This window comes from Oncorhynchus masou, unplaced genomic scaffold (genome assembly GCF_036934945.1).
Source record: "Oncorhynchus masou masou isolate Uvic2021 unplaced genomic scaffold, UVic_Omas_1.1 unplaced_scaffold_2018, whole genome shotgun sequence".
Classification (NCBI taxonomy): domain Eukaryota; kingdom Metazoa; phylum Chordata; class Actinopteri; order Salmoniformes; family Salmonidae; genus Oncorhynchus; species Oncorhynchus masou.
In genome coordinates, this window is record NW_027008507.1 from 33,950 (window position 1) to 60,712 (window position 26,763).

The window sequence follows — 26,763 nt, forward strand, 5'->3', positions numbered from 1 at the left end:
CTTTTGACATCAGCTGATGTAAGAAGGGCTTTATAAATACATTTGATTGATTAACCCTAAATGCTTTGTTGCTCTAGATAAGAGAGTATGCTAAATGAATAAATTTTTTGTATTAGTGTACATAGAAATCTGAACGACCATTTTACCTACATTCATGAAGGAGTTTAAATAGATTTCATATAATTTCTTATGTAATAGTTGTATGTCCCCATTTCTATTAATATTGCTGTTCACTCAGGTCTGTAGGAATGATACCATGTATTTTTACTGTATTGTCAGTAAAAATAAAACTGGAATAAAATAAATCGAATGTAATTTAAACTCATACCAGCAGTTGCGTGCATTGAAGACTCCATAATGACACACTTTAAGCACATTCGCAAACACTTCATCTGTTCAATGACACATTTATTACACACAGTTGTTCAAAAACAGAGGCCCAATTTAGCAGTCTGTCAATCCTGTCAGTCATCAGAACAGCCAAGGGGGGAGCTGACAGTCCTGCTTTAGAGTTCCTTGAAGTTCACTCATTTCAAAACATGGAAACAGAAGAGCAGCCCAGCATTTTTCCACACACACACACACAAGTGTCTATGCTTTGCATTGTGGTAGGCCTATTCACAGACTCACTCATCACTTCAGGAGGTAATAAGTCCAACATACCTATTTGAAGAGCATATATTTTCTCTACAGAACCACTTCAAATCAAGTGTTCAAGTGAAGTCAGCATAATAAAATACAACCCCCATTTGGACCCCTTTAAGTTAGTTTTGCTACTATTCACAATTAATCATTTCAGTGCTGTGAGTGTTGCAGTGAGTGAGATTTTCAACTTTGGTCCATCAGTAGCCTTTCCTTCCCCTGAATCTGGACCGGTTATCTAACTGTAAAAATAGAGGGAAAGATCAGAAACAAGTCAGTTCCATACATAAGGATATTCCAAGTGTTGAATGAATGTCATTGATGTCAGTGATGACCCGTGATCTCACCATGGACCTCTTGCACTCGAAGAAAGAGGTCTGCAGTGCTTTACAGTGGCCCTCCTTCAGACACTGACTGGGCATCTTCCCCTCCTGCAGGAATGGACAACATGGAGTTAGTCAAACATGTTTGTACCAAGACTAGTGTTTTGATGTTATTGATCATTCTCGCCGTTTATGTTGACCACACAACACATGCATCAATTTCCAGAATGATCAGGTGTAGAAAGCGCTGCACTTTTCTTTTTTTAATGGAAGTGTGGCTCAACCAAACAACAAGCCACAATTTACAATTTAAGGTAGTCCTACGCTTTGAAATAAGGGATGTTATAAAAGTAAAACTGTAAAGCATAATATTAGCTAGCAAACCATAACTTCAGATGAAAGGGAATATCATATTTTCCATAACGTTACCTTTACAACGCAATCGTGTTGAAGGAGACATGCCTTGAAGTCCTCCCTGATTCCCGAACAGGCCCTGCCATCCTCCTCTTTGTCTTCGTAGAATTTAGGCATTGTGTTGCACTTGCATTTAAGACAATTACGCAAGAAATTTAGATTTGAAGAATATATTTAACAGTATGTTACATGAACGTTGTAATGCAAGCCACCATATTTGATTCGCAAAGTATCCTGGGAATACAAAAACTGAACTACATGCATGCTGGGAGTGTTTGTAGTTTTAGCGAAATTAGATTTTTAACATGTACTTTTTCAAGTATACCGCTAGGTGCCACTCAAAGCTTATCTCTCAGCAGAACATCAAAAGGAAAACGATGGCAAGGCTGTTTCCATAGATCCTGCAGCAACTCCAACATGTTTATGCCATCTCTTGATGTATTTTGAACCTAGATGGTTGACTCTATAGGAATGTGTGGCTGATGGAAATGAGGCATTCTCCCATCAGACAGTGAATTATGTGAAATAATGAAACCAAGGCAGAAAACAGATGGGTGTGATTTGTATCAACCATTTTGATTTATTTCAATGATGTCCATGTAAATCCATGTCAGAATCATCAGAGGCAGATATACCAACGTAGGGATGAAGGCACATGACATGACCTGATGGGGAGAACAGAGAAGGTGGAAGCAGGCAGGGGTGGGGTGAGCCTGACTGTCTAAATAGTCTTGCTGTCTCTTATCTTTCATCTACCTCTGGGGTCTTGGCAAGCAACTCAATAATAGACTTACCTCCATTTTGCTTTTCTAAACAATCTTAGATAAGCGTGGATGAAGGGCACAAAAAAAGGATGGAAGTAACCCCCTTTAAACTAGTGAGAAACACAGTTTGTGTTCCCCTCTGCTCAAGCAGTCCTCCACCTTAAGAGGTTATTAATTCAGGAGGTTGCAAATCCTTCGCTAGTGTGTTGCAGATAGAAATGTAATGTATAGATCTGGCACGATTCCCATTTCTACACAGATAATCATATCGGATCTACAGCATAGATTTCTATCTGAAGGTTCTAATCTGTTGCGCTCTTTAAATAAAGGCCCAGGTGTGAGCGAGAGGGTCTGGTTTGACAAGGGGGCTCAGGGGAGGGGCCAGCTCCATTCAAAAAGTTGACCAATCACTCAATCACACAATAAATAAAGGACCTTTACAGACAAGCAAACCTGGTACAAAGTGGCCCGCTTTCCTACCTAGGAGTTTTTATTTAAAGATTTGGGTAGGCACCAGCTTGCCCTCTGATAGTGTAGCTGGGATTTGTTCCTTATACTGTAGTTGTCCAACCCTACTAGACCAACATTAAGTGCTGTGATGTAGGGGCTGATTTAGAATTGGACGTGCGTGCGTGCGTGCATGCACATCTTTGACATTTAAAATAGCACTCCCAATCAAACCGATCACAATCTTCTCTCACGTGGATGGAATTTTGATTGAGTTTTTCTATCTTCATAAAATCGCTTATTGTATAAACATTTCTCATGAAAAAAAAAACAACATTTAGACCTATCCTGAACCAATGCATCAATAGCTATAGCTACAATCAGAGTAGATAAGATGCGCCCACAGGGGGCGTGGCCGTCAGCATTACAGGAGGTTAATGGCACCTGAATTGGGGCTCGTGGTAACGGCTGAAACGGAATGAGTGGAATGGTATCAAACATGGTTTCTATGTGTCACATGGTTTCTATGTGTTTGATGCCATTCCATTCGCTCTGTTCCAGACATTATTATGAGCCATCCTCCCCTCAGCAGCCTCCACTGGTACGAATGCATCCGTCTGCAACTAGATGGCACATAGAATAAATGCAACATCCTGTCTAACCACTGCCAGCAGTCTCCAATTGAATGATTGGACAGAATCCGACATCACATGGGGTAGAACTCACTGATGATGTCAGACGTGTAAAATGACATAACCAACGGGAGATGGTAAATGAAAGCCCAGCAACAGCAAAAAACAAAAGAATGGAGCATTCAAAACTGTAAATTGAAAACTCAGTGCAACATTCGAAATAGCATTTGATCATCTGTTCAATATATCATTTCAATATAGTGAAGTCATCAAAATAAAATGTAATGAAGTGAATGAATCCCCCATTGCTGATGGTAAACATGAATCACACTGTACAATTGGTGGCGAGTTATGGAGGAACCGTTACCCCTGTCATCTGTAAATCTTGTATCACGTGATCAAATCCCTTCAAAAGAGTCAACATCCTCTATTGTAGGGTAGAGGGAAGGGAGTGAATGAAGGGAAGTTCTGCTCCGGACTCATTATGGAGGAGCAGGACTTTAAGGCACATGGGTATGGATCTAGCACAACCTCAGCCAGGATCTCTGGCTTAAGGCCTGTTCTGATGTCAGCTCTCCTTCATTTTAACTTTGACCATCTGAGAAATGTTATACAAAAACTGACTCTGGAACAGCAGTTAGATTCAACCTCTATCTCAACCAACCAGCGGACAAGACAACATGAAATACCAAGCAGCTCGTTTCGGGGACAAAAAGAACAAATGCACGCACACATCAACTACCGTAGCATAAATCTTTTTTTTCTTTGAACCTCTTGTACAAATGAAAGATTTATTTGAAATAAATTAATTCACCTTCATACGTCGTCATTGTCGTAATAATAATAATAAAATGAATATAGCAATACATCCCTTCAGGTGAGCAAAGTCAAGGCCAAAGTCTGATTAGTTTACCACTTAAAGGACACTAGAGGTCTTTCAGACTGACTTCCTGTCAAACAGGAAGTAGAAAGATAGATGTGGTTTCCTTCAGTCGCAAAGATTTTTCATGGAATAAAATGAAACCGCAGGAGGTTGGTGGCACCTTAATTGGGGAGGACGGGCTCATGATAAAGTCCGGAGTGGAATCAGTGGAATGGTATCAAATACATCAGACACATAGTTTCCATGTGTTTGATGCCATTATATTCGCTCAATTCCAGCCGTTATTATGAGCCGTCCTCCCCTCAGCAGCCTCCACTGGATGAAACTGCCCCAGACACAGAACTTAGGAAGGTTTCAGGTGTTTCGCCCAGAATGGTTTGGGTTGAGACTTGAGCAAGGCAGGCTGATCCAAGATCTGCACCTATGGGTGACTTCTACCCAGGGCATAGTTTGGCAGACCTGTCACTTTAAAAATGGGGAACCACATTTAGTTTCCGCTTCGTTTGTCATTGTAATCCTCTTCAAAAGAAGGAAGTGATAAAGGCAGTTATCTTCACCATAAGAAAGACTGACAACTAGTTTGTCTATTTATTACCTGCTGTTAACCTAAAACACACAACTCTGTGGAAAAGAACAAAAAGCAACAAGTCTTTGAGGCTGATGGAGCCATTCTTCAGTCACTTCAGTCACCAGCAGGGGGCTCCACTATGGCTCCAGTGAGTGCAATACCTCAGTGGAACAGATCAGAGAGGCTGAGAGGAAGAGCACATGGAGCAGAGAGCAGCATGTACAACACCAGCGTCCTGGTGACATCAGCCTCAGATCAGCTGAGGTGTGTCTCTCCGAGTCCAAAGCCATCGGCGTTACCTCCACAGTCAGTCAGAGCTGGAAACAGATTTCATCCGGACACACCAAATGACTTCTGATATTTTACATCTGGCTCTTTTTTGTACAGTAGTATTCACAATCACGCAAAAAGAGAGCGAGAGAGAGAGGAAAGGATTGGCAGAAATAGAGAGAAAGCAATCGAGTGACAGCGCCCTTAGAAACCCTGAGAGGAGCGGCTCTGGTGCGCTCTGATGATGTCACTGCTGGTTGCTAGGTGGCAGAAGGCCCCTGGACAATCAGTTTTAGGTGTGTCTGCGAGCGACCCGGGGCCGGGGGCCAGGATTGATGTGGCCCCCCGCTTTTTGTCAGCCTGCTCTCCTCTTTATGTGAATCTACAGAGAGAAACACAGAGACGTCACACACTGCTCTCGTTATACAGGATAACATTCCGCTGGGAAGAATATAAACATGATATAAAATATTAAAGGACAGATGATGGCGTGTGATTGGCTGACCTCGCTGAGGATGGCCCAGACAGCTGAGTCCTGGACGACAGAGAGACGCAGCGCCACCACCGGGTTGAAGGAGGTGTCTACAGCCCCCTCAGCCACACCCATCTCAAACTGACCTAGAGAGAGAGAGAGAGAGCTGTGATTGAGTTTGTACATTGTGTATCAGTCTGTGGCAGGTCACAATGAGAGTGGGTAATCTGATCAGGCTGTATTTGTTCTAAGGTAACGGGATACGAGAGTTGGTACAGGTCCACTCACCGACTCTGTAGAAGCGGTCATCAGTTCGCTTGTATTTCTCTTTGGACTTAGGTCCAGTTTCCTTCAGACACAGACACATGTTGTGGTTATGTTGGTAATGCTATGCACACACTAGGTAGGTAGAGAGCCTTTTTAACACTAACATACAGTATAATGCACACCACAGGAGCTTGGTGGCTCCTTCATTGGGAAGGACGGGCTCTTGGTAATGACTGGAGTGGAATGGTATCAAAGATATCAAACATAGAAACTCTGCGTTTGATACCATTCTATTTACTCCGTTCCAGCCATTATTATGAGCCGTCCTCCCCTCAGCAGCCTCCCGCCTCTGGTAGTGATATTGAATGGAGCAGGCTGTGCTCATGATCCTGTCAATATCCAATCAATAACTGACATAGACATTTTGAGCGATGATGGATCAATAAACCAATCAGAAACAAGTGCCCTGACTATTGACACATCATTGCACACTGTGTCGTCCAAATGTTGTCTGAATGTTGTCTTTGCATTGTTGTATGTAGTGTTTGTGTTGTCTGTATGTTGTCTTTGCATTGTTGTATGTAGTGTTTGTGTTGTCTGTATGTTGTCTTTGCATTGTTGTATGTAGTGTTTGTGTTGTCTGTATGTTGTCTTTGCATTGTTGTATGTAGTGTTTGTGTTGTCTGTATGTTGTCTTTGCATTGTTGTATGTAGTGTTTGTGTTGTCTGTATGTTGTCTTTGCATTGTATGTCGTCTTTGCGTTGTCTGAATGTTGTCTTTGCATTGTCTGAATGTTGTTGTCTTACCGAGAAGGGCAGTATCTCTACAGTGGTGTTCTCTATCCTGTCTCCAGGGTGTTCCTGGTTCCCACTGCGGAACAGAAACCTGCCAATCACATAACACTATTAATGCAAATTCACATCACTTGTCACACTCATAAATATGTAAACTCACACCTTGTTTACACGTAACGCTGTCCTGTCACACACTTTGCTGTGCTTTCTGTAACAACACATCTGACATGTTTAAACCAAGCCTGTGGTAGCGATGGTGCGCACACACACACAAGACCCTTCACACAGCTGAAAATGAAATGTCATCAGTACAATGGTACCCTGGCAGGCTAATTTGTGCAAATCAAATCAAATCAAGCCCAGACACAAACGTCACTGGCTGCAACAGACCAAAACAAAACACATGAAACAGAAATGGGACGAACTATAAGCACGTATATCCTACCAACGAGACATTCAAATCTAATATCTTACGGTTCACTGTGTCGTTGCTAAACAACGACATTTATAACATACAGCTGGCAGGTTATACACTCCATCGGCAGGATAGAACTAGAGGTCGATACCGGTTATTGGAGGACAAAAAAAACCCGATACCGATTACAATCGGCCAATTTTTTTTTTTTTTTTGTAATAATGATAATTACAAAAATACTGAATGAACAGTTATTTTAACTTAATATAATACATCAATAAAATCAATTTAGCCTCAAATAAATAATGAAACATGTTCAATTTGGTTTAAATAATGCAAAAACAAAAGTGTTGGAGAAGAAAGTAAAAGTGCATAATGTGCCATATAAAAAAGCAAATGTTTACGTTCCTTGCTCAGAACATGAGAACATATGAAATTTGGTGGTTCCTTTTAACATGAGTCTTCAATATTCCCAGGTAAGAAGTTTAAGGTTGTAGTTATTATATGAATTATAGGACTATTTCTCTCTATACCATTTGTATTTCATATACCTTAGACTATTGGATATTCTTATAGGCACTATAGTTTTGCCAGTGTAACAGTATAGCTTCCGTCCCTCTCCTCGCTCAGCCACCCTCGAAGCAGCGTTACCCATGCAGAGCAAGGGGAACAAACACTCCAAGTCTCAGAGCGAGTGACGTTTGAGACGCTATTAGCGCACACCCCGCTAACTAGCTAGCCATTTCACATCGGTTACACGAGCTTAATCTCGGGAGTTGATAGGCTTGAAGTCCTAAACAGCTCAATGCTTGAAGCATTGCGAAGAGCTGCTGGCAAACACACGAATGTGCTGTTTGAATGAATGCTTACGAGCCTGCTGGTGCCAACCATCACTCAGTCAGACTGCTCTATCAAATCATAGATTTAATTATAACATAATAACACACAGAAATACGAGCCTTTGGTCATTAAAATAGTAGAATACGGAAACTATCATTTCAAAAACAAAACGTTTATTCTTTCAGTGAAATACGGAACCATTCCGTATTTTATTTAACGGATGGCGTCCCTAAGACTAAATATTGCTGTTACATTGTACAACCTTCAATGTTATGTCATAATTATGTACATAATTACGGCCTTTGTTAGAAAGCCAGGCGGCCCAAACTGCTGCATATACCCTGACTGCTTGCACGGAACGCAAGAGAGGTGACACAATTGCCCTAGTTATAAGAAATTAATGTTAGCAGGCAATATTAACTAAATACGCAGGTTTAAAAATATATACTTGTGTATTGATTTTTGCACTGAATGGTTAGGTACATTGGTGCAACGACAGTGCTTTTTTCGCAAATGCGCTTGTTTATTCAAAGTAGGCTGTGATTCAATGTGCACCGCATCCAAAGACACTAGATAAATTAGTAATATCAACCATGTGTATAACTCATATTTAATATTGTTGATTGTTCTAATCAAGATCATAATTTAATTGCTGTAACATTGTACAACCTACGCAGCCTTTGTCATTAAAATAGTAACAATGAATACGGAAACTATCATTTCAAAAACATCGGCCTTTGCTTTCCAAATCGGCGTCCAGGTTACGGCCCATTCAGTGATTTGGCTGCATTATAACCTGACCTCACCCTAAGACAAAAATACGGATTGCAAGACATTGTACAACAATGTAAAAATGCCCTGTCGGATGGTTATTTAAAAACTAATCTCTTCCCTCTGGATTATTATCCTTTGACTCTCTATTATCGAAATCCTCCAATCATTTAAGAATGTTTCTTAACTGACTTGCAAACTAAATATACCCTGACTTTGCTTGAAAGAAATGACACTGATGTTTATTTAGTTGCAAGAAATTAACGACCCTAGACAATATTAATTTCCGCAGGTTTAATCAATTAGTAGAAATTCAATGATAAATTAATTAGGCACATCGATTATTCAGTGTTAGGTGCTGTATAATTATCTGCTCTCATCCTTCTAGACCCCGATTCAATCGAACAAAGTACCAGGTGGCGTGGCGAAGTTAGCTCTCACCATGGTGTCCCCCATGGTCTATTTTTATAAAAACAGCTGCTTAGCAGATCGATATCTAATGATAACCTGCAACAGGCACCGCATCATTATGATCAACGTGACACATAAATTAGTAAGCTGATCATCACTGTCGTTCTCAACCATTAGTGGTGTAGGTTCATGCTCTATCAGAGTGACCAGGAAGCGGCGCAGTTCCTAATCCAGATTGAACTGTTTTATAAGAGCTGGTGTTTGTAAAATCATGTCAAGTAGCTGCAAATGAGGCTTATTTGATAAGTTAACAGGTTTTTCAGGCAGTCAAAGGAAAAATGCAAGGCAGGTGCTAGATAAATAAAGTAATGCTCATCAAATGATTTAGATGCACTAGTTAATGTTAAGCCAAATGCATAAGGTTAAAGTAGCAACTTACCTTTTAGGCCTCGTAATGCAAGGCAGGTGGTTAGAGTGTTGGATTAGTAACCGGAAGGTTACAAAAAAATAATCCCTGAGCTAACAAGGTAAAAATCTGTCGTTCTGCCCCTGAACAAGGTAGTTAACCCATCGTTCCTAGGCAGTCATTGAAAATAAGAATGTGTTCTTAACTGACTTGCCAAGTTAAATAAAGGTGTAAAAAAATACCAAAAATAATAATAAATAAAGAAAATCAGCAAATCGGTGTCCAAAAATATTGATTACCAATTGTTGTGTAAACTTGAAATCGTCCCTAATTAATCGTCCACTCCGATTAATCGGTCGACCTCTAGATAGAACAGCAGCCTCTGGTAAGGCAAGGGGTGACGGTCTATGATATTTGTAAACAACAGCTGGTGATCGATATCTAAGGAAGACTCAAGGTTTTGCTCGCCTGAGGTAGAGTATCTCATGATAAGCTGTAGACCACACTATCTACCTAGAGAGTTTTCATCTGTATTTTTTGTAGCTGTCTAAGACCGCACTCAATGAGGTGTATTCCGCCATAAGCAAACAGGAAAACGTTCATCCAGAGGCGGAGCTCATAGTGGCCGGGGACTTTAATCCAGGGAAACTTTTACCTAATTTTTTACCTCAGTTTTACCTAATTTCTATCAGCATGTTAAATGTGCAACCAAAGGGAAAAACTTGACCACCTTTACTCCACACACAGAGACATATACAAAGCTCTCCCTCGCCCTCCATTTGGCAAATCTGACCATAATTCTACCCTCTTGATTTCTGCTTACAAGCAAAAAATAAAAAAAGGACGCACCAGTGACTTGGTCAATAAAAAAGTGGTCAGATGAAGCAGATGCTTAAACTACTGGACTGTTTTGCTGCATAGACTGGAATATGTTCTGGGATTCTTCCGATGGCATTGAGGAGTACACCACATCAGTCACTGGCTTCAAAAATAAGTGCATCGATGACGTCGTCCCCACAGTGACTGTACGTACATAACCCAATCAGAAGCCATGGATTACAGGCAACATCCGCACTGAGCTAAAAGGGTAGAGCTGCCGCTTTAAAGAAGCGGGACTCTAACCTGGAAACTTATTAGAAATCCCGCTATGCCCTCTGACAAACCATCAAACAGGCAAAGTATCAATACAGGACTAAGATCGAATCAGCCTACACCGGCTCCGGCGCTCATCAGATGTGGCAGGATTTGTAAACTATTACAGACTACAAAGGGAAGCACATCCGAGAACTGCCCAGTGACATGAGCCTACCAGACAAGCTAAATAAAGTCTATGCTCGCTTCGAGGCAAGTAACACTGAAACATGCACGAGAGCATCAGCTGTTACGGACGGCTGTGTGATCACGCTCTCCGCAGCCGATGTGAGTAAGACCTTTAAACAGTTCAACATTCACAAGGCCACAGGGCCAGACAGATTACCAGGACGTGTACTCCAAGCATGCACTGACCAACTGGCAAGTGTCTTCACTGATATTTTCAACCTCTCCCTGTCTGTAATACCAACTTGTTTCAAGCAGATCACCATATTCCTAAATGACTACCGACCCATAGCACTCAAGTCTGTAGCCATGAAGTGCTTTGAAAGGCTAGTGATGGCTCAAAACACCATTATCCCAGAAACCCTAGACCCACTCCAATTTGCATACCACCCCAACAGATCCACAGATGATGCAATCTCTATTGCACTCCACACTGTCCTTTCCCACCTGGACAAAAGGAACACCTATGTGAGAATGCTATTCATTGACTACAGCTCAGCGTTCAACACCATAGTGCCCTCAAATCTCATCACTAAGCTAAGGACTCTGGGACTAAACACCTCCCTATGCAACTGGATCCTGGACTTCCAGACGGGTCGCCCCCGGGGGGTAAGGGTAGGTAACAACACATCCGGCACGCTGATCCTCAACACGGGGGCCCCTCAAGGGTGCGTGCTCAGTCCCCTCCTGTACTCCCTGTTCACTCATGACTGTACGGCCAGTCATGACTCCAACACCATCATTAAGTTTGCAGATGGTAGACCTGAGCACCGACAATGACAAGACAGCCTATAGGGAGGTCATCAGAGACCTGACTGTGTGGTGCAAGGACAACAACTTCCCCTCAACGTGATCAAGACAAAGGACATTACTGTGGATTACAGGAAAAGGAGGACCAAGCATGCCCACATTCTCATCGACGGGGCTGTAGTGGAGAGTGAGAGCTTCAAGTTCCTTGGCGTCCACATCACCAACAAACTAACATGGTCCAAACACATCAAGACAGTCGTGAAGAGGGCACGACAAAGCCTATTCCCCCTCAGGAGACTGAAAAGATTTGGCATGGGTCCTCAGAACCTCGAAAGGTTCTGCAGCTGCACCATTAAGAGCATCCTGATGGGTTGCATCACTGCCTGGTATGGCGCTACAGAGGGTAGTGCGTACGACCCAGTACATCACCGGGGCCAAACTTCCTGCCATCCAGGACCTCTATACCAGGCAGTGTCAGGGGAAGGCCCTAAAAAATGGTTTAAGACTCCAACCACCCTAGTCATAGACTGTTTTCTCTGCTACCGCACGGCAAGCGGTACCGAAGCACCAAGTCTAGGTCCAAGAGGCTTTTAAACAGCTTCTACCCCCAAACCATAAGACTCCTGAACATCTAATCAAATGGCTAACCAAACTATTTGTATTGCCCCTCCACCCTCTTCTATGCTGCTGCTAGTCTCTGTTATTATCTATGCATAGTCACTTTAATAACTCTACCAACATGTAGGGCTCCCGAGTGGCACAGTGGTCTAAGGCATTGTATCTTAGTGCTTGAGGTGTCACTACAGACACCCTGGTTCAAATCCAGGCTGTATCACAACCGGCCGTGATTGGGAGTCCCATTGGTCAGCGCACCATTGGCCCGGGTTTGGCCGTCATTGTAAATAAGAATTTGTTCTTAACTGACTTGCCTAGTTAAATAAAGCTTTTTAAAATATTATTATATATATATTTTTTTTTTTTTACATATTACCTCGACTAACCGGTGCCCTCGCACATTGACTCTGTACCAGTACACGCTATATATAGCCTCACTATTGTTATTTTACTGCTGCTCTTTAATTATTGAATTATTAGTTATTTTGTTATTTCTTAAAACTGCATTGTTGGTTTAGGGATTGTAAGCAAGCATTTCACTGTTGTATTCGGCGCAATAGACAAATCAAATTTTAATTTTATTGATTTGATACACATGAAACAGAATGATGAGTTGGCCTCTTTTTCCTCTCAGTCAATCACCTTGAAGCTCCCTGACTCCTCTAACACCTCTATCGCCTCTTTCTATTCATCCACATCACCTCATCTCTGTCTCCTTCCTCCACCACCCCTCTTTCTGCTCATCCACATCACCTCATCTCTGTCTCCTTCCTCCACCACCTCTCTTTCTGCTCATCCACATCACCTCATCTCTGTCTCCTTCCTCCACCACCTCTCTTTCTGCTCATCCACATCACCTCATCTCTGTCTCCTTCCTCCACCACCTCTCTTTCTGCTCATCCACATCACCTCATCTCTGTCTCCTTCCTCCACCACCTCTTTCTACTCATCCATTCCATCCACATCACCTCATCTCTGTCTCCTTCCTCCACCACCTCTCTTTCTACTCATCCATTCCATCCACATCACCTCATCTCTGTCTCCTTCCTCCACCACTCTCTTTCTACTCATCCACATCACCTCATCTCTGTCTCCTTCCTCCACACCTCTTTCTACTCATCACCTCTCTCTGTCTCCTTCCTCCACCACCTCTTTCTACTCATCCATTCCATCCACATCACCTCATCTCTGTCTCCTTCCTCCACCACCTCTCTTTCTACTCATCCATTCCATCCACATCACCTCATCTCTGTCTCCTTCCTCCACCACCTCTCTTTCTACTCATCCACATCACCTTATCTCTGTCTCCTTCCTCCACCACCTCTCTTTCTACTCATCCACATCACCTTATCACTGTCTCCTTCCTCCACCACCTCTCTTTCTACTCATCCATTCCATCCACATCACCTCATCTCTGTCTCCTTCCTCCACCACCTCTCTTTCTACTCATCCATTCCATCCACATCACCTCATCTCTGTCTCCTTCCTCCACCTTCTCTCTTTCTCCCTCCAACCCTTTCCGCTCTTTCTTTCTGTGAATCACCCAGGGTGTCCTGGGAGTTCTTATTTTAGAACACCCTCATTAGCAGACACTGAGCCCCAGAGAGAGGCACGCTTAAGCTTGTGGAAGAGGAAGATTGTGTGTATGGCACGACATCCCTTTTCCCTCAGAAATGCACACACACAGCTCCATCTCCCTCCTCACCTCTCTATGTTGATGGGCTTGTCAAACTTGAAGAGGACGTAGTCTCCAGCAGTAGGATTGATGGCCCAGAAGAAGTCTTCTCCCAGGTAGGTCTTCTCCAAAGTGTGGCCCTGGTACACCTGCACAGCACAGCGCAGCACAGCGCAGCGCAGCACAGCACAGCACTGTCAGCTGAATGCATTCAAAACATCTCAGTATACTTCACAAATAACTATATCAAACAATTATATCGTACTACCTTACATTTTGAAATAAAAAGCCAATGGTGAAACAGGCTTTAAAACAATATATATTTTTCAACTCATAAGAAGGTCAAGCCAGAAAGGTGTCTGTGAAGGTGATTTAAAAGTGATGTACCTTGAGAGATGTGGACACCTCAGCAGGCGGGTTCACATGGATCTTATGGAGCAGAGGCTTCAGGAAGTCCTTATCCTAAACAGCAAGTGGAAGTGAGACAGCAGCATAGATGACCGGAAGGGCTCATACCAGGGGGAAGTGAGCATGGCCTAGTATGGTGGGTTGAGGAGATGTGGGTAGATGGAGGTGGTGATTGGACATATGGTAAAAGGTTGATGCAGAGAGAGTGATCTAGGGTGAGAGGGAGGGTGCTAGAGAGAGGATGAGAGGTTTGGGACCCACAGTGAGTTTCTGGATCTTTCCGGCCAGAGAGGAGTGCAGCCCCACATGTTGAAAAAGAGAGGGCCTGAACCGCACACGCAGACTCGACTTCTGCCTCTCACAATGCTTCTGCAGGGAGAAAGGGTAGATCATGAAAAAAAGTTGAAGATACCCCCTCCCCACACCCAGTTTTTACGTACCGCGTCTTTCTCTGGGTTACACACTTTGACCCAGAGGATGTGGTCCAGTAGCCAATCAATGGGCTTCTCCTTATAGAACATGAGGATAAACTCTACTATGAGGTTGAGATCTGGAGCCTGGAACATCTTACCTGAGAGAGGGAGGGAGAGGAGAGGTCGATGGGGAGAGAGAGGGAGGGGAGAAAGAGGAGGGAGTGAAACAGAGAGTGCGGGAGGTTGGGGGATCGATAGTGAGATGGAGAGTGGAAGACAGAGCACAGGAGTATGTTAAGTGGGATGGCCACTCAAACCTTTGTTTCTTTACACTCTAAAAGCCTCCTGATGTTTACTGATGTTCCGTAATTTTAGCTGACAGTCAGTGTTCATTGATAAGGGCCTGGGTCTGGGTTTCTACTAAGCTAACATATGGAATTGTTTTAATATGGTCATACCAAGCTATTTGATTATTTGATGAAACATTGCATTTGGCCTTACCGCTATTAGCCCATAGAAACACATTGAATATCATATTCATCCATGGAGAAAAAAAACGATAGTCAAACATTTTGGAGGGGAGGAAGTATGTTTTGAAGTGTCAGCCCATATCTGAGATATATACTAAAACTCAGGAAATTATTTTTTATGAGTTTTTGTGGTGCCATTTCCTGGTTGCAAATATTCTAATAGTTCACCTAATTTCAATTTATGTGACAAAACAAGCAGTCCTGTAGATCATTGTACCGTCGAAACTGCGGTGAAATATATTTTCCAAAACCAAAAGTATTGCATTTTTAGCTGGTTTACAAAGACACATATGGAAAAGGGGGATACCTAGTCAGTTGTACAACTGAATGCATTCAACTGAAATGTGTCTTCTGCATTTAACCCAACCCCTCTGAATCAGAGAGGTGCGGGGGGGCTGCCATAATCGACATCCAAGTATTCGGCGCCCGTGGGAACTGCCTTGCTCAGGGGCAGAACAACAGATTTTTACCTTGTCAGCTCAGGGATTTGATCCAGCAACCTTTCGATTACTGGCACAATGCTCTAACCCCTGGGCAACCTGCCGCCCCTACACTCTAACCCCTGGGCAACCTGCCGCCCCTACACTCTAACCCCTGGGCTACCTGCCGCCCCTACACTCTAACCCCTGGGCTACCTGCCGCCCCTACACTCTAACCCCTGGGCTACCTGCCGCCCCTACACTCTAACCCCTGGGCTACCTGCCGCCCCTACACTCTAACCCCTGGGCTACCTGCCGCCCCTACACTCTAACCCCTGGGCTACCTGCCGCCCCTACACTCTAACCCCTGGGCTACCTGCCGCCCCTACACTCTAACCCCTGGGCTACCTGCCGCCCCTACACTCTAACCCCTGGGCTACCTGCCGCCCCTACACTCTAACCCCTGGGCTACCTGCCGCCCCTACACTCTAACCCCTGGGCTGCCTGCTAAGCTTCTTAGAGTTGCTTTCAATGAGAATATAGATCTATATAAGTCACACCATTGATATTTACTGCACTGAAGTACTGCCATTAATATTTACTGCACTGAAGTACTGCCATTGATATTTACTGCACTGAAATACTGCCATTGATATTTACTGCACTGAAGTACTGCCATTAATATTTACTGCACTGAAGTACTGCCATTAATATTTACTGCACTGAAGTACTGCCATTGATATTTACTGCACTGAAATACTGCCATTGATATTTACTGCACTGACGTACTGCCATTAATATTTACTGCACTGACGTACTGCCATTAATATTTACTGCACTCAAGTACTGCCATTGATATTTACTGCACTGAAGTACTGCCATTAATATTTACTGCACTGAAGTACTGCCATTAATATTTACTGCACTGAAGTACTGCCATTAATATTTTAACTGGTTCCGGGTTCGTTTCAGACAAGCTTTGTGAGGCTTCTGGGTGTCGTAGGGCAAAACAACGGGTTTGTGATTGTCTCTGCTTTCGATGGTGATGTCATTCGTCTATAGCCCCAACCGTTCGGACAGTACAGACATTTCGTTAGAAGGCCGATTTTCAGGATGGCTCCTGGTCTGACAAACACTGTAGCTCTGCCACCTTCCACCACATATGGGGAAGGCCGACATCGGTGCATGGAGACGCAGCCCACGCAAAGAAAGGGTTGCTAAATGCTTAGACTGTGCACGTGTGTGTGTCTGTGTCTGTGTCTGTGTCTGTGTCTGTGTGTGTGTGTGTGGTGTGTGGTGTGTGGTGTGTGGTGTGTGGTGTGTGTGTGTGTGTGTGTGTGTGTGTGTGTGTGTGTGTGTGTGTGTGTGTGTGTGTGTGTGTGTATATGTGTGTGTGTGTGTTGTGTGTGTGTGTATATGTGTGTATGTGCATTACCGATGAAGCCGAGTTGGGAGAACTCAAGGATCATCCAGTCCTCAGAGGAGAGCTGTAGGGCAAAGTTCTTCATGGTGGCAAAGTAGTTTGGTTTGGCCACAATGTCATCCTCCAACTGAGGTGAAGGTGGTGTTTTGGGGGAGAAAGAGTGACTGGTGAGGTGAGAGGCTTGCAGGGGTTCAGCCATCACACATACAGCTGACAAACATAACAGCATACACCAAGTCCCTCTCACTGAGCTAAGCTGGTGCATAGCGGCTACAGAAACACTGGGTGTGTAGAGTAGTGTATACAGTAGTGTGTACAGAAACACTGGCTGTGTACAGTAGTGTGTACAGTAGTGTGTACAGAAACACTGGCTGTGTACAGTGCATTCGAAAAGTATTCAGACTTTTTTCACATTTTCTTACGTTAAAGCCCCAGAAAAATAAGAAATCCCCCCACAATACCCCATAATGACAAAGCAAAAACAGGTTTTTTTGAAATTATTGTAAATAATATCACATTTACATATGTATTCAGACCCTTTACTCAGTACTTTGTTGAAGCACCTTTTGGCAGCGATTACAGCCGAGTCTTCTTGGGTATGACGCTACAAGCTTGGTACACCTGTATTTGGGGAGTTTCTCCCATTCTTCTCTGCAGATCCTCTCAAGCTGTCAGGTTGGATGGGGAGCGTTGCTGCACAGCTATTTTCAGATCTCTCCAGAGATGTTCGATCAGGTTCAAGTTCAGGCTCTGGTTTTATCACTCAGAGACTTGTCCCGAAGGCACTCCTGCGTTGTCTTGGCTGTGTGCTTAGTGTCGTTGTCCTTCGACCCAGTCGGAGGTCCGCTCTGGACCAGGTTTTCATCAAGGATCTCTATGTACTTGGCTCTGTCCATCTTTCCCTTGATCCTGACTCCCAGTCCATGCCGCTGAAAAACAGCCCCGCAGCATGATGCTGCCACCACCATGCTTTACTGTAGGGATGGTTCCAGGTTTCCTCTAGACATGATGCTTGGCATTCAGGCCAAAAAGATCAATCTTGGTTTCATCAGACCAGAGAATCCTGTTTCTCATGGTCTGAGTCCTTTAGGTGCCTTTTGGTAAACTCCAATCAGCCTTTTACTGAGGATTGGCTTCCATCTGGCCCCTCTACCTTAAAAGGCCTGATTGGTTGAGTGCTGCAGAGATGGTTGTCCTTTAAGAAGGTTCTTCCATCTCCACAGAGGAACTCTGGAGCTCTGTCAGAGTGACCATCGGGTTCTTGGTCACCTCCCTGACCAAGGCCCTTCTCCCCCGATTGCTCAGTTTGGCCGGGCGGCCAGCTCTAGGTAGAGCCTTGGTGGTTCCAGACTTCTTAAATTTAAGAATGATAGAGACCACTGTGTTCTTGGGGACCTTCAATGCTGCAGACATTTTTTGATACCCTTCCACAGATATGTGCCTCGACACAATCCTGTCTCTGAGCTCTACGGACAATTTCTTCGACCTCATGGCATGGTTTTTGCTGTGACATGCACTGTCAACTGCTATATAGACAGGTGCGGTGCCTTTCCAAATCATGTCCAATCAATTGAATTTACCACAGGTGGACTCCAATCAAGTTGTTGAAACATCTCAAGGATGATCAATGGAAACAGGATGCACCTGAGCTCAATTTCGAGTCTCATAGAAAAGGGGTATTTCTGTTTTTAATTTCTTTGCATAATGTGTGTAGATTGATGATGATATATTTTTTCAATCCATTTTAGAATAAGGCTGTAAGAAACAAAATGTGGGAAAAGTCAAGGGGTCTGAATACTTTGTGAATGCACTGTACATAAAGGTCTATGGTTGTGTACATTCTATAGGCACTATGATGTCTATGGCCTACAACAGGAAAGTCAACTACACAGTGTTAATGACAGCACTCAGTACCTCTGTCATCCCCTGGAGACAACGTCAACACAGAAAGGAACATTAAAACATCAACCAGAACACAAACAAACAAACAAACGACAGATGGGGTTAACAAAGACAAAATGAGATTTAATGTGGTAGCTCATTATATCTATGTATGCTTGTGATCTATGGGAATGAGGGAGGGATCAGCAGGTGGTATGATATAACAGACAGAACAACCTGTACAGTATCACAGTACCTCTGATCTTCACAAGGAGGGGAAAATACTGCCCAACTCTGACAAAAGAACATGCAACTCCATCTCTCTCCGTCCTGCTCTTCTGACCCACACACAATTGCAAATGGCCTTGTTTGATGTAAAGAACATGCCCAAATTGGGAACGCATTGTTCCAAACTGCAGACTCATCACTGTTTCCGTGGTAACGAATACTCTAATGCTGAAGTAAGTGTGTGTGTGTGTGTTGGTACTAGGTGTACTACAACTCTGCCACAGACACATACTGCTCCTGCCGGTCACATTCTAACATGTTGCCATGGGAACGCTGTTTTAATAGGGCTAGGGACGGAATGTGTGTGCATGTGAGTTTCCAAGGACGTACATACCTGGACATAGTAGACTCCTTTGCTCACCGCATACATCATGAGGAAGGAATAGTCCAGATTCTGCTTGGTCCTCCATCTACAACACACACACCATTAGGAATCATTTCCTCCTACCCCGTTGCTAAATGACTGATGTATGGTGGCTAGAGGGAGCAGGTGTACACATCACTGCCTGACAGCAGGTGTTGAGGCTGGCACACACACACAGCAGGTGGGCAGTAGGTACAGTCAATTCTGGCTATAAGTGGCTCTAATGAGCTCTGTTTACCATGCACTCAGAGGTGGGCGCACACACACACACACACACACAGTTGTGTTAATCTTTCCATCTTTCCAGCAGCAGGGAGTCCAGCGGGCTTCTCATTAATATTCAATGAGCCCCCTGAAAAATAATAGTGCTTATAAAGGGCAACACACATCCGACTGAGTTCTAACACTGAAAGAAAGAGAGAAAGAGAGAAAGAAAGAGAGAGAGAAAGAAAGAACAAACATCAACACATTTCTGATGTGAGGGCAGTGGGAAGAATAAAGGCTTGTGAAGAATAGTATGAAGAATAAAGGCTTGTCTAACCCAGAGCGACTTCCAGTTAGTGCATCCAGCTAGGTGGGACAACCACATATCTCAGTCATAGTATGTACATGTTCCTCAATAATGCAGTTATCAGCTAAGTCACAGCTAGGGGGGTTGGATGTGGGGGTGAGGAGGGGGTACGTGGAGGGTGCTATGGGATTATTAAACCTTTGGAGAGGTAGGGTTTCAGATGTTTTCGGAAGATTGGCAGAAACTATGCAGGAAAGCTGGTTCCAGCATTGGGGTGCCAGGACAGAGAAGAGCTTGGACTGGGCTGAGCAGGAGAATCCCTCCCGTAGGGTGGGAGAGCCAACAGACCAGGGGTGGCAGAACGGAATACTCGGGTTGGGGTGTAGAGTTTGAGCAGAGCCTTAAGGTTCCTCTTCCTGCCCCATAGGCAAGTCTTGTAGTGGGATGCAAGCTTTGACTGGAGGTCAGTGTGCGGAGGAGCAGGGTGACTTGGGAAACCTAGGGAAATATGTAGTGCGCGGAGGAGCAGGGTGACTTGGGAAACCTAGGGAAATATGTAGTGCGAGGAGGAGCGGGGAGACTTGGGAAACCTAGGGAAATATGTAGTGGGCGGAGGAGCGGGGAGACTTGGGAAATCTAGGGAAATATTGAACACCAGACGGGCCGTGGCGCTCTTGTTAAGCTGCAGGGATTTGATGGCACAAGCCGGGAGCCCAGCCAACAGCAAGATGGAGTAGTCCAGATGGAAGATGACAAGCGCCCGAATTAGGACCTGCACCACTTCCTGTGTGACGTAACGTCGTACTCTACGGATGTTGTAGAGTATGAACCTGCAGGAGCGAGTAATCTGCAAAATTGTAATTATTCGCCTACCTCCTCATGCCTTTTGCACACAATGTATATAGACCCTTTTTTTCTACCGTGTTATTGACTTGTTTATTGTTTACTCAATGTGTAACTCTGTGTTGTCTGTTCACACTGCTATGCTTTATCTTGGCCAGGTCGCAGTTGCAAATGAGAACTTGTTCTCAACTAGCCTACCTGGTTAAATAAAGGTGAAATAAAAAAACTTTAAAAAAACTTTAAAAATAAACTGCTGTGATGTTTGCAGAGAATGACAAGGTGTTGTCCAGGGTCACATCAAGGTTATTTGCACTCTGGGAGGGGGCACTGTGGAGTTGTCAACCGTGATGAAGAGGTCTTTAAGTGGACAGGCCTTCAGTGGGAGGAAGAGCAGCTCCGTCCTGTCAAGGTTGAGTTTGAGGTGGTGGGCCGTCATCCAAGCTGAGATATCTGCAGGCACGTAGTGATGGGTGTCAAAAGGGTGGAAAAAGAAAAGCAATAGCAATGACAGGAGAGACCATGTGAGGATATAATGGAGTCAAGTGACTTGGTGTAAAGAGAGAAGAGGAGAGAGCCTAGAACCGAGCCCTGGGGGTCACCAGTACTGAGAGTACGTCAAAACGTAGTCTGATGAAGAGAGAGCAGCTGGAGTAGCAGTGTTCTCTGGGTTGATCCATGTCTCTGTCAGGGCCAAAAAGTCTAGGGACTAAAGGGCAGCATAGGCTGAGATGAACTCAGCGTTCTTGACCACAGATCAGCTGTTCCAGGTATTCCACATGGGTTGTGCACGCAGGGTACATTCAATTAGAAGGGTTGCAGCTAAGGGGTGGGGAGTGTCTGTCTGTAAATCCTACAGTGAGAGGAGCGAACAGGTACAGAAAACACACACACACATAGTTGACTAAAGAACTACAAAAAAGCTAAATGAAGTAATCCGAAAAGTAGGTAAGATACTTCATTGAGAGAAGTGGTGTGGACCCTTACAAAGTAGATGGCCCGAGACAGTACGAAACAACATCACCAAAATGATACTTATCACTCCTGGAGATAACAGGAGTCCTCTATAGGACGAAGCAGGTAGCCTAGTGGTTAGAGTGTTGGGGCAGTAACCGAAAGGTTGCAAGATCGAATCCACAAGCCGACAAGGTAAAAATCTGTCGTTCTGCCCCTTTTTAAATTGTTAAATTTCACTTTATTTAACCAGGTAGGCTAGATGAGAACAAGTTCTCATTTACAACTGTGACCTGGCCAGGATAAAGCATAGCAATTTGACACATACAACAACACAGAGTTACACATGGAATAAACAAAACATAGTCAATAATACAGTAGAACAGAAGAAAACAGAACGTCTATATACAGTGAGTGCAAATGAGGTAAGATAAGGCAATAAATAGGCCATGGTGGCGAAGTAATTACAATATAGCAATTAAACACTGGAATGGTAGATGTGCAGAAGATGAATGTGCAAGTAGACATACTGGGGTGCAAAGGAGCAAGATAAATAAATAAATGTTGTATGGGGATGAGTTAGTTAGATAGATGGGCTGATTACAGATGGGCTATATACAGGTTATTTATCTGTTATTTTACCAGGTAAGTTGACGGAGAACACGTTCTCATTTGCAGCAACGACCTGGAGAATAGTTACAGGGGAGAGGAGGGGGAGGAATGAGCCAATTGTAAACTGGGGATTATTAGGTGACCATGATGGTTTGAGGGTCAGATTGGGAATTTAGCCAGGACACCAGGGTTAACACCCCTACTCTTACGATAAGTGCCATGGGATCTTTAATGACGTCAGAGAGTCAGGACACCTGTTTAACGTCCCAACCAAAAGACAACACCCTACACAGGGCAATGTCCCCAATCACTGCCCTGGGGAATTATGATATTTTAGAGGAAAGAGTGCCTCCTACTGGCCCTCCAACACCACTTTCAGCTGCATCTGGTCTCCCATCCAGGGACTGACCAGGACCAACCCTGCTTAGTTCAGAAGCAAGCCAGCAGTGGTATGCAGGGTGGTATGCTGCTGGCTACAGGTGCAGTGATTTGTGAGCTGCTCTGACAGCTGGTGCTTAAAGCTAGTGAGGGAGATAAGAGTCTCATTCCAGTCATGGGCAGCAGAGAACTGGAAGGAAAGACAACCAAAGGAGGAATTGGCTTTGGGGGTGACCAGTGAGATATACCTGCTGAAGTGCGTGCTACGAGTGGGTGCTGCTATGGTGACTAGTAAGCTGAGATAAGGCGGGGCTTTACCTAGCAGAGACTTGTAGATAACCTGTAGCCAGTGGGTTTCGCGATGAGTATGAAGCGAGGGCAAACCAACGAGAGCGTTCAGGTCGCAATGGTGGATAGTGTATGGGGCTTTGGTGACAAAACGGATTGCACTGTGATAGACTGCATCCAGTTTGTAGAGTAGAGTGGTGGAGACTATTTTATAGATGACATCACCGAAGTTGAGGATCGGTAGGATGGTCAGTTTAAGAGGGTATATTTGGCAGCATGAGTGAAGGATGCTTTGTTGCGATATAGGAAGCCAATTCTATATTTAATTTTGGATTGGAAATGCTTAATGTGAGTCTGGAAGGAGAGTTACAGTCTAACCAGACACCTAGGTATTTGTAGTTCATGTATTCTAAGTCAGAACCGTCCAGAGTAGTGATGCTGGATGGGCACACAGGTGCGGGCAGCGATCGGTGAAGAGCATGCATTTAGTTTCCCCTGCGTTTAAGAGCAGTTGGAGGCCACAGAATGAGAGTTGTATGGCATTGAAACTCGTCTGGAGGTTAGTTAACAAGGTGTCCAAAGAAGGGCCAGAAGTATACAGAATGGTGTTGTCTGCGTAGAGGTGTACCAGAGAATCACCAGCAGCAAGAGCAACATCATTGATGTATACAGAGAAGAGAGTCGGCCCGAGGATTGAACCCTGTGGCACCCCCATAGAGACTGTCAGAGGTCTGGACAACAGGCCCTCCGATTTGACACACTGAACTCTATCAGAGAAGTAGTTGGTAAACCAGGCGAGGCAATCATTTGAGTAACCAAGGCTGTTGAATCTGCCAATAAGAATGTGGTGATTGACAGTGTCGAAAGCCTTGGCCAGGTCGATGAAGACGGCTGCACAGTAATGTCTCTTATCAATGGCGGTTAGGATGTCGTTTAGGACTTTGAGCGTGGCTGAGGTGCACCAATGACCAGCTCTGAAACCAGATCGCATAGCGGAGAAGGTAAGGTGGGATTCGAAGTAGTCAGTAATCTGTTTGTTAACTTGGCTTTCGAATACCTTAGAAAGACAGGGTGGGATAGATATAGGTCTGTAGCAGTTTGGGTCTAGAGTGTCACCCCCTTTGAAGAGGGGGATGACCGCGGCAGCTTTCCAATCTTTGGGAAACTCAGACGATACAAAAGAGAGGTTGAACAGGCTAGTAATAGGGGTTGCAACAATTTTGGCAGATCATTTTAGAAAGAGAGGGTCCAGATTGTCTAGCCTGGCTGATTTGTAGGGGTCCAGATTTTGCAGCTCTTTCAGAACAACAGCTATCTGGGTTTGGGTAAAGGATAAAATGGTGGGGGCTTTGGCGGGTTGCTGTGGAGGGTGCTGGGCAGTTGACCGGGGTTGGGGTAGCCAGGTGGGAAGCATGGCCAGCCGTAGAGAAACACTTATTGAAATTCTCAATTATAGTGGATTTATCGGTGGTGACAGTGTTTCCTAGCCTCAGAGCAGTGGGCAGCCGGGAGGAGGTGCTCTTATTCTCCATGGACTTTACAGTGTCCCAGAACGTTTTTCAGTTAGTACTACAGAATGCAAATTTCTGTTTGAAAAAGCTAGCCTTGGGCCTCCCAGCTGGTGCAGTGGTTAAGGGCGCTGGACTGCAGCGCCAGCTCTGTCGTAACCGGCCGCGACCGGGAGGTCTGTGGGTGATGCTCAATTTGCATAGCGTCATCCGGGTTAGGGAGGGTTTGACCGGTAGTGATATCCTTGTCTCATTGTGCACCAGCAACTCTTGTGGTGGGCATGGTGCAGTGCGCGCTAACCAAGGTTGCACAGTGTTTCCTCCGACACATTGGTGCGGCTGGCTTCCGGGTTGGATGCGTGCTGTGTTAAGAAGCAGTGCGGCTTGGTTGGGTTGTGTATCGGAGGACGCATGCCTTTCAACCTTCGTCTCTCCCGAGCCCGTACGGGAGTTGTAGCGACGAGACAAGATAGTAGCTACTAACAATTGGATACCACAAAATTGGGGAGAAAAATGGGGTAAAACTAACTGCCTGTGTATATTTGTTCCGAACTTCCCTGAAAAGTTGCATATCACTGCGCCACACGGGAGGCCCAAGCTTTTGGCGGTTCTATCTTGGCGGAAAATGTTATAGTTAGCGATGGAGATTTCAAGGTTTTTGGTGGTTTTCCTAAGCCAGGATTCAGACACGGCTTCTAATGTTAACATGCATGAAACCAAGGCTTTTACGGTTACAAAAGTCAACAAATGAGAGCACCTGGGGAGTGGGAGTGGAGCTAGGCACTGCAGGACCTGGATTAACCTCTACATCACCAGAAGAACAGAGGAGAAGTAGGATAAGTAGGATAAGGGTACGGCTAAATGCTATACGAACTGGCCGCCTCGCACGTTCGGAACAGAGAGTAAAAGGAGCAGGTTTCTGGGCACGATAGCATAGATTCAAGGCATAATGTACAGACAAAGGTATGATATGAAGAGAGTACCTTGGAGGTAAACTTAGGCATTGAGTAATGATGAGAGAGATATAGTCTCTAGAGACGTTTAAACCAGGTGATGTCGTCGCATATGTAGTAGGTGGAACAACATGGTTGGTTAATGCATATTGAGCAGGGCTAGAGGCTCTACAGTGAAATAAGACAGTAATCAATAACCAGGACAAGGCATTTTGATATTAGAGAGAGGCATACGTAGCCAAGTGAACATATGGGTCCACGGCGATTCAGACAGTTAGCAGGCCGATGCTAACGCGCTAACAGGCCCTGAACAAGGCAGCTAACCCATTGTTCCTAGGCCATCATTGAAAATAAGAATTTGTTCTTAACGGACTTGCCTTTTTAAATAAATAAAAAGCACACCGAGCACGCACACGCTGTCAGGTGTACGGTCTAGTTGGATGAACACTAATTTCTCACGGGACACAGAGTGATGGAGTGTGAGGGAGGAAGGGACAGAGGGAGAGAAAGAGAGAAAACAGAGGGAGAGAGAACAAATGGAAGCGATAAACCATTTCTAGAAGAGTGAGAGAAGGGATGATATGACAACATCGATCAGACAGAGGGAGGGGTGTGAGGGAGGAAGGGACAGAAAGACAGAGAAAACAGAGCGAGAGAGAGAAGGGATGATATGACAACCGATCAGACAGAGGGAGGGGTGTGCAGAGGAAAGAGAGAAAACAGAGTGAAGAGAAAGGAAAAGAGAGTAAGAAAGAAAGATATCATTATAGAGCGTAGTGTTGTCATGATACCAGCACTTTGATACCGATACCCGGTTTAGTATCACAATACTCGATACCACGGCAAAAAAACAAGGCATATTAGCCAGTCACAGAATGGTACTTGATCCAGACAGTTAAACCTCGCTGCTGCTCTGTTCAATCATTGGCCATCTTTTGAGTTCAATGTCATTACCATTATGTTGTTAAGTCTAATTGATTGTATGATTTGTTTAATTTATTCACTAATGCATACATGGCTGTCTCTGATTTTTGTATTTATTTCAAACATTTCAAATGTAATCATTTAATTGAATGGTAAACCTCTTGATAAACTGGGTGGAGCCTAGGCCTAACCACAGTACCGCTGAATAGAAGTGTGTGCATATGTGGTATTTGAACCATTTTCATGTTCTACTATCGAAAAAAGTACAGAAGTTTAAGAGAAAGATGTTCTAACAGCAGTGAATGTAGGAGAGAGGGAAAATGGGAGGGAGAGAGGGAAAATGGGATGGAGAGAGGGAACATGGGAGGGAGAGAGGGAACATGGGAGGGAGA

General features: G+C 44.3%; 2 protein-coding genes across 2 annotated transcripts in view; both read right to left on the minus strand.

Moving 5' to 3' along the window:
• Window positions 1-400: 400 nt before the first annotated feature.
• On the minus strand, window positions 401-1,615 carry LOC135532777 (cytochrome c oxidase assembly factor 5). Its single transcript, XM_064960215.1, has 3 exons — window positions 1,395-1,615; window positions 990-1,073; window positions 401-884 (listed from the first exon to the last, which is right to left on the minus strand). Exons 1-3 carry the CDS (start codon window positions 1,494-1,496, stop codon window positions 843-845), a joined length of 228 nt encoding a protein of 75 aa, XP_064816287.1. The 5' UTR covers window positions 1,497-1,615; the 3' UTR covers window positions 401-842.
• Window positions 1,616-1,841: 226 nt separating this feature from the next.
• The window catches only part of LOC135532776 (alpha-1,3-mannosyl-glycoprotein 4-beta-N-acetylglucosaminyltransferase A-like), a 30,469-nt gene continuing 5,547 nt past the window's right edge, over window positions 1,842-26,763 (minus strand). Inside the window, exons 5-14 of the mRNA XM_064960214.1 lie at window positions 19,374-19,449; window positions 16,883-16,997; window positions 14,526-14,656; window positions 14,347-14,454; window positions 14,065-14,139; window positions 13,708-13,826; window positions 6,490-6,568; window positions 5,704-5,764; window positions 5,449-5,561; window positions 1,842-5,325 (exon numbers count right to left, since the gene is read on the minus strand). Coding sequence (XP_064816286.1) covers window positions 5,299-5,325; window positions 5,449-5,561; window positions 5,704-5,764; window positions 6,490-6,568; window positions 13,708-13,826; window positions 14,065-14,139; window positions 14,347-14,454; window positions 14,526-14,656; window positions 16,883-16,997; window positions 19,374-19,449 — 904 coding nt within the window. The 3' untranslated portion in view covers window positions 1,842-5,298. The remainder of the gene's footprint in view (window positions 5,326-5,448; window positions 5,562-5,703; window positions 5,765-6,489; window positions 6,569-13,707; window positions 13,827-14,064; window positions 14,140-14,346; window positions 14,455-14,525; window positions 14,657-16,882; window positions 16,998-19,373; window positions 19,450-26,763) is intronic.

What these genes read in the sequence shown, in the direction of transcription:
- LOC135532777 (XM_064960215.1), bottom strand. Translation starts at nt 1,496, where the DNA reads ATGCCTAAATTCTACGAAGACAAAGAGGAGGATGGCAGGGCCTGTTCG. An exon ending in AACACGATTGCGTTGTAAAG is followed by an intron (nt 1,074 to 1,394) that starts GTAACGTTATGG and finishes CCATTCCTGCAG; the next exon opens with GAGGGGAAGATGCCCAGTCA. An exon ending in TCGAGTGCAAGAGGTCCATG is followed by an intron (nt 885 to 989) that starts GTGAGATCACGG and finishes CTATTTTTACAG; the next exon opens with TTAGATAACCGGTCCAGATT.